The sequence below is a fragment of the Amphibalanus amphitrite genome, unplaced genomic scaffold (assembly GCF_019059575.1).
Source record: "Amphibalanus amphitrite isolate SeventyFive unplaced genomic scaffold, NRLGWU_Aamphi_draft 000058F_arrow, whole genome shotgun sequence".
NCBI classification, from domain to species: domain Eukaryota; kingdom Metazoa; phylum Arthropoda; class Thecostraca; order Balanomorpha; family Balanidae; genus Amphibalanus; species Amphibalanus amphitrite.
In genome coordinates, this window is record NW_024881554.1 from 1,100,335 (window position 1) to 1,112,200 (window position 11,866).

An 11,866-nucleotide genomic window follows, 5' to 3' on the forward strand; every position below is an offset into this window, starting at 1 on the left:
TATAAGACTTAGTCTGTTCTTCCATTTCTCTGCCGTCATTTTGGTAATCCAAGGAAGCTGGACTAGCCTAATCGCCAATTTTCGTGGCAGCAAAAACGACGTGGATTTTGTATTCCAACGGGTTATCCGAGTGTCATCTGTTCGCGGTACATATACCGGTCCGTTGCCTTGCCATTGGAATGGCGTCCCAGCTCATCAGTCATGGGACAGAAGACTCCTCCAGGCGGCCGGCCCTTCGTCACACAGCCTGTCGTCCCGGGGCACGTCAATCGTCTCCACCCTCCGTTCACTGGTTCCATGGTTCATGTCGGTCCTCTGTCCCATCCCGACGAGCGCAGAGGTTTCAGTCCGACGGCTGACGAGCCGACTACGGGCCGACGAGCGTCGTCGGCCTGCTGTCTCGATGGAATTAGTTATTAGCTGTACTGATTTCAGAGACGTATGAAATATATTACATTTCTAATGTGGTTTTTATGTGGTAAATACCTAACGGAATGACGGATTAAGCAGCTTCCGTTACATTTTACGTAAGATAACGGAGGAACAAGAATAACCTTGGGTCGTGTTTTGAAGGGACAAAAGAACGAGTAACAAAGTTAAAATTTTGAGGAGCAACACCCACCTACGCACACTCTACACCGGCGATAGCCCGTGCAGCTTGGCCCGCCTCCTCACCAAGGTGCTGACTCATTCAGAGCTCCTGCCCTGCCACTCAGATAGCTGCGAATGATGGCACAGCGTTCCACGGATAATCTGAATATTTATAATCTAGGACAGGCTTTGAGTCACCTTGTCTGAAACATCAGCGCCAGCTTTGTCACCGAGAGTGCGACGTGTTCAGCTACAGAGTGGCGGCGCTCCAACCTGCCGAGCCACCCCTCTCGACCTTCGAGCTGCCTCGGTCATCAGATGCCGTCCTCCGGAGCGCCGTTCAGTCCCAGCGCGGGCACTCGATGAACGCCTAGTGAGGCCCCCAGTCGGCCGTAGGGGTGTATGGGCCTCCCCGTCAGCTCCCATCTGCCGACAGGGGAGGTCCTGTTAGAGAGTGATTAGGCGGGCAGATAAATAATTGTTGCAAGACGAAACGTTTTTTTATGGGTGGTGTATTAGTGACTAGAGAGGGAGAGAGACAGAGAGAGAGAGAGAGAGAGAGAGAGAGAGAGAGAGAGAGAGAGAGAGAGAGAGAGAGAGAGAGAGAGAGAGAGAGAGAGAGAGAGAGAGAGAGAGAGAGAGAGAGAGAGAGAGAGAGAGAACGGGTGAAACGCCCAAACACTGCACATTAGCAGAACTAGGGCCCAGAACATCTAACTTACTTCAACAGGTGCTGTTTTCTATGAAACATCAAATAAGCCCCTGACAATAAAATCGTTTTATTTATTTTCTTGCCGTCTATACTCACAATCGTCTGAATGGTAGACGTTGCGGTGCTGATGCCCGTTTTCCGAAGCCGTGCGCCACATTGTAGCCGGTGGGGATACCTCGCCGGCAGACGGTCGGTGCTCCTCTCACCAGCAGAAACAGCGCTGCCAGACACCCCAGCAGCAGCGTAACTCGCATCCTATGACAGAGAACACACGAGACAGTCAGGAGGAAATTATGAGTATACGAACGAACCGACTGCAACATAACACGCATTCTGTAAGAGAACATACGAACCAGGGTATAGAGGCTGGCTACAGCGGCATACCAGCTTGTCACAGAACGCACGGGACAGCTGGGAGGGATGGGAATACGGACCAACCACAGCGGCACACCAGCCTGTCACACGCCGAGGAGACATGGGACGGTCAGAAGGATGGGCATAGGGGCCGATTAAAGCGACACACCACCCTAAGTTACACACAGGTGTCGGACAAACATGGAGCAGTCAGACTTGTGAGCCACACGGGCCGGAGGCTGCTACCTGAGTCGCCGATCTCTGAGCTATGACAGGGTCATCAGCAGCTCCTTCAATACCTGACAGTACCTGTCCACCTACATACTCGTACGTCACCCACTCCCAGGAAACGTCATGAGGCGACGCGATGTCGGCAGTACAACGACTTCACGAGACGATGGCGTGACAGGCCTTCATTACGGAAATCGGCCGGCCCCGGGACATGACAGTGCCGCCGGCGGTCACTCCTTATCGTGGCTTATGCACGTCTGCGATTGGACGATATCAGCACGGCTGTGAATGATTGACATTCGCATTAGACCGCAGAGTGCGCGGCGGTACAGTCGCCGGTCGATGTCACCGCGTGTAATCACGGCATTACGTGCATATAGGCATTACGGCACCCACACAGGTCTCACAGACTGGAACAACAAAGGGGTAGAAATTATGAAAAAACGTGCAATAATTCGGCCTCATACCATTTTATACTATGAACTTCAAACTCCGGAGTCAAAGGGTCCGAGGCTGTATCCAATGCCATGTGCTACTCTGAAATCCTGTCGGTTGGTAGCTGATTGAAGTTAAAAGACAGACATTAGACTTCGACAAGATAGATGGAGAACCGGACGAAACAAGAAGGCCACGGTGGAACAGTGGGGTGAAGGAGAAGGAATGGACCCTAGCAGAGTCCCTCGGTAAGTTTCAGCGTAATATTTTCATGAAAATATTCTCAAATTTTAGGCTGAGGTGTTAATCTTTAGTCGGCCATTTTGAAGTTGTATCATTAAATTGTACTGATGTTAATTCTGAATAGTTGATTCATTGCAAATGGTACCTAATTGCCCTTCAATTCATCCCACTATAGTGCTTTGATGGAAAGCTAATGTTGACGTTTTTTTTTTGCGTTTTGTCTCATCTCCTACTACCTACAAAATAGTTTTATATTTGTTAAGGATAACACTATACAATAACGGATAAACCCGGTTCACACTCCGTCAAAATAGCGTGCAATGCTAATTAGGAAACGTCCTGTGGTGTTTTCAAATGTCACCACTCACCGGCATTTCAGCAATAGGAACAAGTGGTGGATTTCCGTTCCACTTTGGAAAACACATCATGTAGCTCAAAACACAAGACTGTAAAACAATATCAGAAAACGAGCTGACTCATGTGGAAGCGATGAGAGATGAGCGGAAATGGTTGCCTTTCTCTATTTATCCCCGTTGATTGCTTCCACTTCAAATCAACGCTGGCGGTCCGGATTGCAAATAAATGTTCTAAAAACTTGGTGAGAATGTCAACGAGCTCCCAACTTCCGAACCATCGTCTGAAAGCAATGACGGTCGTCTGCTAGCTAAAACTGAGGCGTAATACAGCATAACGTTAGTGCATTGTGCAATGTGCATCATACACAGTATGATAATGTATTTTTGTTTAGGCTAAATGAGTGAATAAAAGCGTAGTCAGTTGTGAGTTGATTCCAAGCTTTTTTACTGCAGTCATGGTTGAACGCTGCATGGGTGAACACTTAAACAGATGCATCGTACCTGTTTCAGCTCTTGTCCTAATTGTCAACACCGCAATCAAAAACAATCTGAAAATACTGTATTGCTGGTAACAAAGGTTTCGGACAGACAAGGCTGAAATTTAAGTAGGTAATACCTTATGAAACCCAACTAGGTCACGATAAAATAAGCCACGTCCAAAAGCGCACTTGACATAACTTGACAGTTCGTAGTTTCGTACGATCTTGATTTTTCGTTTCGTTTCCTTCGTTATGTTCAGTTCAGTTCGTTCGTCCGTTTCTTATCGTTTCTTATTCAACTTAAACAAAGATAAGTCTAACTAAACTTAAAATTCGAAAAAACAGTAAAAAGACGTAGATAACATTGGTAACCCAAATTCAAATTTATATGGATGTCTCACGTGACGAGCCTTCTTTCGCACTAACCACTTGCAAATGACTGTTCGGCATTTACATTCTCCCCCATTGCAAGACCGAGAGGTCGCAATCAGGAGTCTTGAGTTGAGCGCCATTCTACGTCAACAATCTTTACCAGCTTTGTGATGGGTCGGTCCAGGACAGAACTCTTCGTCTTGACACGTACCGAGCGCACCAGACCATCACGACTCTTTCGTACCTGTTCTACTCTTCCAAGTGGCCATTGTCCCCGGGGTACGGAGTTATCGATCAATAGCACGATGTCTCCAGGAGTCAGGTTAGGTCTCGAACGCGTCAATGGCCCGGGTCTTGTTTGAAGCAGTGGTATATATTCCCTTCGCCATCTAAGCCAGAACTGATCCGATAGGTACTGAGCTTGCTTCCACATTTTTCGACCGATCAATTCGTCGCCAGTGCATAAACAAATCTGGTCTGCTGATTTTCCCTGAAGAAGAAGGATATGATTTGGTGTCAGCGGCTCTAGATCACGGTGGTCAGCTGATACCGGGGTGAGAGGTCGATTATTCATGATGGCTTCAATTCACACATAAGCGTTTGCAGTGTTTCGTCTGTCAGTGGTTGGAGGTCGATGAGTGCGTCCAGTATCTTTCTGACGCTTCTGATGAGCCGTTCCCACGCTCCCCCAAACCTAGATGCCCCTGGCGGATTCAGCTTCCATTGAATGCCCTTTTTTGACATATCATCCTCCAAGCGATTTCGATCGTTCAGCAATGCCTTTAGTTCCTTCCTCAGCTCCAAGCTCCTTGGCACCAACAAAGTTTCTACCTTGATCAGATATGATTGTTCGAATTTGCCCCCTGCGTGACATGAAACGCCGAAGAGCGCAGATGAACGAGTCTGTTGATAAGCTCTCTATAATTTCCAAATGAACAGCTCGAATGGACATGCACGTGAAAATTACACCGTACTTCTTCAGCTGACCTCTTCCCCGTTTTACGTAAAACGGACCGAAACAATCGACTCCCGTTACCGAAAAAGGAGCCTGACGAAATTGTAGCCTCTCGTCCGGAAGATCGGCCATTTTCTGTGACTCTGGTGGGCGGAGTCGTCGCCGACATGCAATGCAATCGTTTAAAACCCTCCTCACTTCAGCATTGGCTCTCAATACCCAAAATTTCCTCCTCAAATCGGATAGAACGTGGTGACGTCCTTCGTGACCAGCGATTTCATGTGTATGCCGTATAATTAACTCAGTAGTTCTGGTCTTGCTGGGAAGGATAATTGGATGCTTGCTTTCACGGTCAATATAATTGGAGCGAGTGAGTCTGCCTCCTACACGAATAAGCCCATTTTCCAGATATGGGCTCAATCGAGATAATTTACTTATCTTGTATACGTGTTCACCGAGTGAGAGACATCGTACGTCGTGTGGGAACGCAATGAGCTGGACAGCTTTATATATCGCACTCTCTGCGTTTTGGATGTCTTGCAGAGTCAGTCTCATTGACTCTGACCGTCCGCTCGATCTGGGCTCATTTACCTTCAGTGCCGCTTTAACTTTCAGAATCCAAGCGACACCTCGCACCAGTCCCGTCCATGACGAATAATGTTCCGACAGCCGACTTACTGGATCTATATCTGGCTGCCTTTGAGTCGTTAAGGCGACTGACACCTTCTTGAATTCCAGATCCGTGGGCGGTAAGCTGTCCTCTTTAGGCTGAGCAGGCAATGAGTTCGACCATAGGAAACATGGACCGCGCCTCCACATCTCATTGTCTAGGAACGCTTCTCCCTTTTGTCCACGAGTTATGACGTCCGCTGGATTGTGAGCCGACGGCACGTACTTCCACTGCTGAACTGAAGATCCATCGTGTATGATAGACAGTCGATTTGCCACGAATACCTGAAACCTTGCTGTTACATTTCGGATGTATTTAAGAACAGTAGTGCTGTCCGTCCAAAAATGTACAGCCATAATCGGGACACTCAGTGCGCGTTCCAACGTAAAGTTCGTTTTGACAGCTAGCGCGGCCGCACAGAGCTCTAAGCGAGGAATACTGATACTCTTCAGGGGTGCCACGTGGGACTTGCTCATGAGCAAGGAGCAAGACATGACATCGCCATGCCTGTCCACTTGCCTTACATAAGCTGCCACACCATAACTCTTCTCGCTAGCATCCGCAAAATAATGTAATTCCAATGCAGTGTCTTCCTTAGTTGCTTTGAAACATCGGGGTACTCGGAATTTCGTTAGTATTTCTAGCTCACACAACCATAACTTCCAAGCCTTCTGAAAGTCGTATGGAATATCGCTATCCCAATCTATCTTCAAGCGTGATAACTCCTGAAGAAGCAATCGCCCTCGCATAACGAATGGCGACGCCAGCCCGAGCGGGTCATATACCCCTGAGATCACAGATAATAGTCCCCTCCTTGTCAATGGCCTGTCTTGAAACGTGCTAACGTCGACCTTGAAGCCCAGTGTGTCGGCTTCAACATCCCAATGTACGCCAAGAGCGCGCTCGGCCGGGAGTTGATCGATTCCGAGCCTGATTTCCTTCACCTTTTTTGAGCGATGATCTAGGGGAATCGTCTCCAACACCGACGAACGATTGCTCACGAACTTAATAAATCCGCCCAAGTCACAAAGCTGCCGAAGATCTCGTATTAGATCAATTGCTTCTTTTTCCGATTTTACAGATTTTAAGCAGTCATCAACGTAAAAGTTGTCAAAAATAGTTTGCGCTGCTTCCGTTTGGAATATGTAGCCAAAATCGTCAGCCGTTCTGCGTAAAGCGTAGTTGGCGCAGCTGGGGGAAGACGTTGCGCCAAAAATGTGCACCGTCATTCTATATACTCTTGGGGGCGTGTTTTCATCACCATTGGGCCACCACAAAAATCTCAAATAATCTCTATCGGCTTCTGGGACATTAACTTGCAAAAACATTTCAGATACGTCCGCTGTGAAGGCTATCTCTTCCTGTCTGAATCGGAGCAACACGTCCATCAAAGAGTTGGTTAATTCTGGACCCTGTGCCAGAACGTCATTCAGACATATATTGGTGTACCTTGCGGCGCAGTCGAAAACGATTCTTACTTTATCTGGCTTCTGCGAGTGATAAACCCCATGATGTGGTAGATACCAGCGAGGACCTTGTCCCATTCGATAATCAGGGTTCTTATGAACTCTCTCCGCATAGCCTTTACTTATGAGTTCTCTCATTTGTCTCTTGTAGTCTTCCGCAAAAGATGCACACTTCTTAAATTTAGTCTTCAGAGTCTCGAGCCTCTTCCGTGCTACCCCGTAATTATTTGAAAGCATCGGCTTGTCGCTACTGAATGGGAGGCCGATCTCGTATCTACCTTCACGCCGCCGGCATGTTGTAGCCACCTTTTTTAGCCAAAGCCCGTCCTCCACAGATGATGCCGTCCGAGAGTCTGCTAAATTATCTCCTATCTCTTGTCCATTCATTACGTTCCTCACTAGTATATTACTGACCCTCATCGATGCTCTCTGCTTCCGTGCTCCACCAACGATCCATCCATACCTAGTACGAATGGCGTAGGGCCCTCCATTTTTACTCGGTATAACTTCCAGAGGCTCCATGGCATACCCACAATCATTGCCGAGTAGTAAACCAACTTCAGTTTTGCCATCGTACAGTGTGATGTCACTCTGCGCCAAATAGTCCCACGAACTTAAATCATTAACTTGAACGACGTCATCTTCCGACACTGGAATATGGTCCAATGTAAACAATGGGGGGAGGTCTACAGGATAACTGCGGTCTTCATTGGTCATGCGTAATCCTTGAACTACGTATCCTTCAAGTTGGCGTTCACGATCCACGGTGGTAAGATTTAAAGCGATGCGATTCCTCCTCACAACACCCAATTGTTCGAAAAGTTTCCCCGAACAGAATGAATGTGTACTTCCCGAGTCGAGAAAGGCGCTTGTCCGTAATTCCTTATTTCCAAATTTCACCAATACAGAAACGATCGGCAATTTAGCTCCCATGTGACATAACTGATCTGCTGACAAATGACATGATGTAATAGCGCTTGGCTTTACTTCTCGGGAATCCTTTTGGATGTGTAGAACCGTAGGATGCTTTCCCTGACAAATGCGACATGTTTGGCGATTGCGACAATTTTTACTAATATGCCCTTTGCCTAGACACCCAAAACAAAGCCCTTGTTTCAATATAAAGTTCTTCCGTTCATCTGGCTCCAAGCGCAAAAACTCCGGACACTCATGAATCGGATGTCCTTGCGCACATACCTCGCATCCACCGGCTGAAACTGTGGATTTAAGGCTATCAAGAGGTCTTGTTCCGGAGTGAGAGGGTAAAGCCGACGAAGAGGATGCTGCCAACGAAGCATACATCTGACTATCAAATTGTTGACCGTAAGATGGATTCATATTGATTCGTACTTCTCGTTCTAATAATTTTACCAGGTCGGCAAAGGTCGCGATGCGGGTTTCTTCGTATTCGATTCGGTCGACCAGACGCCGCCAACGATCCTTTATCGACGGGTTCAGTTTATCTGAAATCGTTCGTATCGTTTTCGAATCGATTTCGTTAATCCCTTGTGGCATAGCCTTCAACGCATTCCAAGTGCCTCTCAGAAATATCACAAACTTGTCTAAATCATCGGTTTCGGATCTGATAGATGGCCACAAAACAATTTTTTCGATCATATAAGCCACCGTTTGAACAACATTTCCGTAACGCTCTTGAAGGAGTCGTCGCGCTTCAGCATAGCCTTCCCCGGGCGGCATATACAAACAGGACGAAACAATGTCCTTTGGCTTCCCAATTGTGTACTGATCTAAATAATACAATTTTTCTTCTTCATCTTCAACTCTACAAGCAATTTTGGCATCAAATCCCCGTATAAAGTTGGTGTATAGAGTAGGGTCCCCGTTAAACGGCTGGAGCTGTAATTTAGGCAGTTGCATCTTTCTGACCAGCTCGATACTTGACCTCTCTATGGATGGACCTTGTCTCGCAGTGGGGTTTTCGTGTAGATTCGGTTCGGCTGGTTGGAATTCGGTTTTTATTTCAGTCGGTTTCGTCGAAAGTCCGCCTCGATCATCGTAATCGTTTCGTTCGTTCGTCAGTAGATTTTCGTCGTACTTCTTTCGACTGAATATTTCAAAAACCCCTTCCTTCGCCCTGGCTTGTTCTAACTGCAGCTTAAGTTCCATTTCCTCTTTTCGCTGTCTAATTTTGGTTTCGGCGTCTTCGAGAGCATGCAGTTCTTCCATAACTGCCAGCTTGGCCGCCAAGCCCGCCCTTATGGCAGCTTCACGAATGCGTTCAGAATTTGCGTACGATTGGGAGGAGACAGATAAATGGTCCACCTCCCCTTCACTGCCACAGCTACTAACACTTCGTGATCTTCCAGACATAATTTAATTACTTTAGGACCTGGTAGGTTCGAGTTTACAGTTACCGGTTACAACTACTTTACGTTACCCTTACTTCGAACGTCGAAACGAACTTTGACTGTTTCAGCTCTTGTCCTAATTGTCAACACCGCAATCAAAAACAATCTGAAAATACTGTATTGCTGGTAACAAAGGTTTCGGACAGACAAGGCTGAAATTTAAGTAGGTAATACCTTATGAAACCCAACTAGGTCACGATAAAATAAGCCACGTCCAAAAGCGCACTTGACATAACTTGACAGTTCGTAGTTTCGTACGATCTTGATTTTTCGTTTCGTTTCCTTCGTTATGTTCAGTTCAGTTCGTTCGTCCGTTTCTTATCGTTTCTTATTCAACTTAAACAAAGATAAGTCTAACTAAACTTAAAATTCGAAAAACAGTAAAAAGACGTAGATAACATTGGTAACCCAAATTCAAATTTATATGGATGTCTCACGTGACGAGCCTTCTTTCGCACTAACCACTTGCAAATGACTGTTCGGCATTTACAGTACCAACACATTTCGAGAAACATCTGCTCGAATCGATAGCGCAGCAATCTGGCGAGTCATCATAATCATTACGAGCGAGCGAGCGCAGCGAGCGAAGTGAGTCTTTTCAATATAACGGAAAAATCTCAGTATGAGCGGCCCGGCCCGGCCCGGCCCGGCCCGGCCCGGCCCGGCCTGTAACGCTTTTGAGAGGCTCATATCTCAGCAACCGCTGGACCGATTGGCATGGGGTCTTTTTTGCTGGGTAGCCCCATCCCTTCTACCCCGTAATTGACTACTTTTGATACATCTCAGTGACCGCCGTGGCACGTGCCACGTGAAAAGTCAAGGGTGTTCAAGCAGTTTTGCAAAAGTAATGATTTTGAGAGGCCCATATCTCATCAGCGGCTTGAGCGATTGTCTTGCGGTCATTTTTATAGGGTAGCTGCATCCCTTCTACCAAAGGTCGGATACTCTTCATCTATGTGAGTGACCCCCACTGCACGTGCAAAATACAACAATAAGAGGTGCCAAATTTGTTCCCATTTCAGTAACTCGGTAATTACTGGGGCGATTTCGCTGAAACTTGGCATACAGGTAGGCACCCACCAGGCAATGCATTCCCATGTGTTGCGGTTAGGGTGCTACTGCACGTGCGCACGTGCAGGGGGCGTTTCCAGATCTCGAGAACGGCTGGGCCGATTGCGCTCAAATTTGGTACACGGTTGGGGACCGGTTAGTAGGGTGCCGTGCAAAAGTCATTTTGGACCCCGTTTGCACGTGCGCACGTGCAGAATGCCGCTTCCAGATCTCAGGAACGGCTGGGCCGATTGCGCTCAAATTTGGTACACCGCTAGCGACCGGTTAGAAGGGTGCTTTGCACAAGCCCGTTGGAAGTACCCTCTCGCCCTTCTGCACGTGCAGGGCTCACTATCTCGCTCGCTCGTTCTTCGCCCAAAAGGCGTTTTACTGGTTTTAACATCGCCAGTGGGATGAAATAACGTTTTCAATAAATCAATGTGCTTAAACTATCATAGACTCTTACTTCTCTTTCTCCAGCTTGATTTCAATCACCAAAATGTCATGTCACATATACCTAAGTCCTAAAGGTATGCAATATGCATGACTGTAACCCAAGGGCTTGACATGTTTTAATTGGCCGAATCATCAAACGAATGGAAGGATAGGTACCTAAAAAATAAAATAAAAAATCGGGTGTATTCGAGTCGACTCTTAATCAAGCGATAACCATGCAGGGTCTGCTGGTTATCGGTTGATAAAAAGTCGCAGCATGTAAAGTCGCAGCTACCCTTTTTTACATGGAGTGATGAATGATCTATAAACCGAATGAGTAAAGAATCAAGAATGTAGAAAGCAAGATTGAACACCAAATTTGAGTTTCCCGCCCAACCCAAATTATCTGGCGACACCTATGATTCGTTTTAGATACTTTCATACATGAACAAACATTACTTGTAAATTGTAATACAAAGCTGACATTAGGTAGATGATGGGAGTTTATGGAATTTAAATTCATGGTGTATAGGTATTAGCCGTTTTCACTACGGGCTATCTGGCAAATGCGCCTAATTTGACCAAAGCTGAACCATATCTCTTTTACAGATATCTTCGTATCATGAATTTATTTCAGTGTTTTGATAGAAAATGATGTCTGATAATTGGAAAAATGTGGTATATAAGCATCTGTGCGGCCTAAACTGATAAATTTTTAGAAACACACTGAACCTAATTTGACCAAATCTACACCAAATTTTCACCTAATATGCACCAAATGCCTACCAGATGGCCGTCCTGAAAACGGCTAATATGTATGTGCATTACTTCGCATGCAATTTTACTCGGCCGATAAAGATAACTAAAAAAGAAAGAACACAATGCACAACTGATGTGCATTGTGCACATCAGTTCACCAATCAGTTCACCTTTACCCTTTTCTGTGGCAAGTGGGGCACGACACACTGTCCATGGACCCGTTGCGGCAAATGATATCACAGATCACTAACGATAAAAGTTATCTAAGCTGCCAAACGGCTTCAGATAATCCTAAGAAATCCAGTTTCTAGTGCAGGACAGTGAGATAAGTTCAACGGCTCGTTTTTTTGTGATTTTAATTAACGCGTCAAATGGCGTCCAGGCGTCAT

At 46.4% G+C, this 11,866-nt stretch overlaps 1 protein-coding gene across 3 annotated transcripts; it reads right to left on the bottom strand.

Moving 5' to 3' along the window:
- Positions 1-429: 429 nt before the first annotated feature.
- LOC122378375 lies at positions 430-6,382 on the bottom strand. Of its 3 annotated transcripts, none has more exons than XM_043359368.1 (3): positions 3,424-6,382; positions 1,400-1,558; positions 430-1,017 (listed from the first exon to the last, which is right to left on the bottom strand). In XM_043359368.1, exon 1 carries the CDS (start codon positions 6,145-6,147, stop codon positions 4,519-4,521), a length of 1,629 nt encoding a protein of 542 aa, XP_043215303.1. In that variant the 5' UTR covers positions 6,148-6,382; the 3' UTR covers positions 430-1,017; positions 1,400-1,558; positions 3,424-4,518. The 3 variants fall into 3 exon arrangements, with proteins under 3 accessions (XP_043215303.1, XP_043215305.1, XP_043215304.1); XM_043359370.1 differs by having other exon boundaries at positions 3,591-6,369; XM_043359369.1 differs by having other exon boundaries at positions 3,539-6,369.
- Between the last annotated feature and the right edge of the window lie 5,484 nt (positions 6,383-11,866).

Bases quoted from the DNA above. Each gene is read 5' to 3' on its own strand.
- LOC122378375 (XM_043359368.1), bottom strand. From the start codon at position 6,147: ATGCGAGGGCGATTGCTTCTTCAGGAGTTATCACGCTTGAAGATAGAT.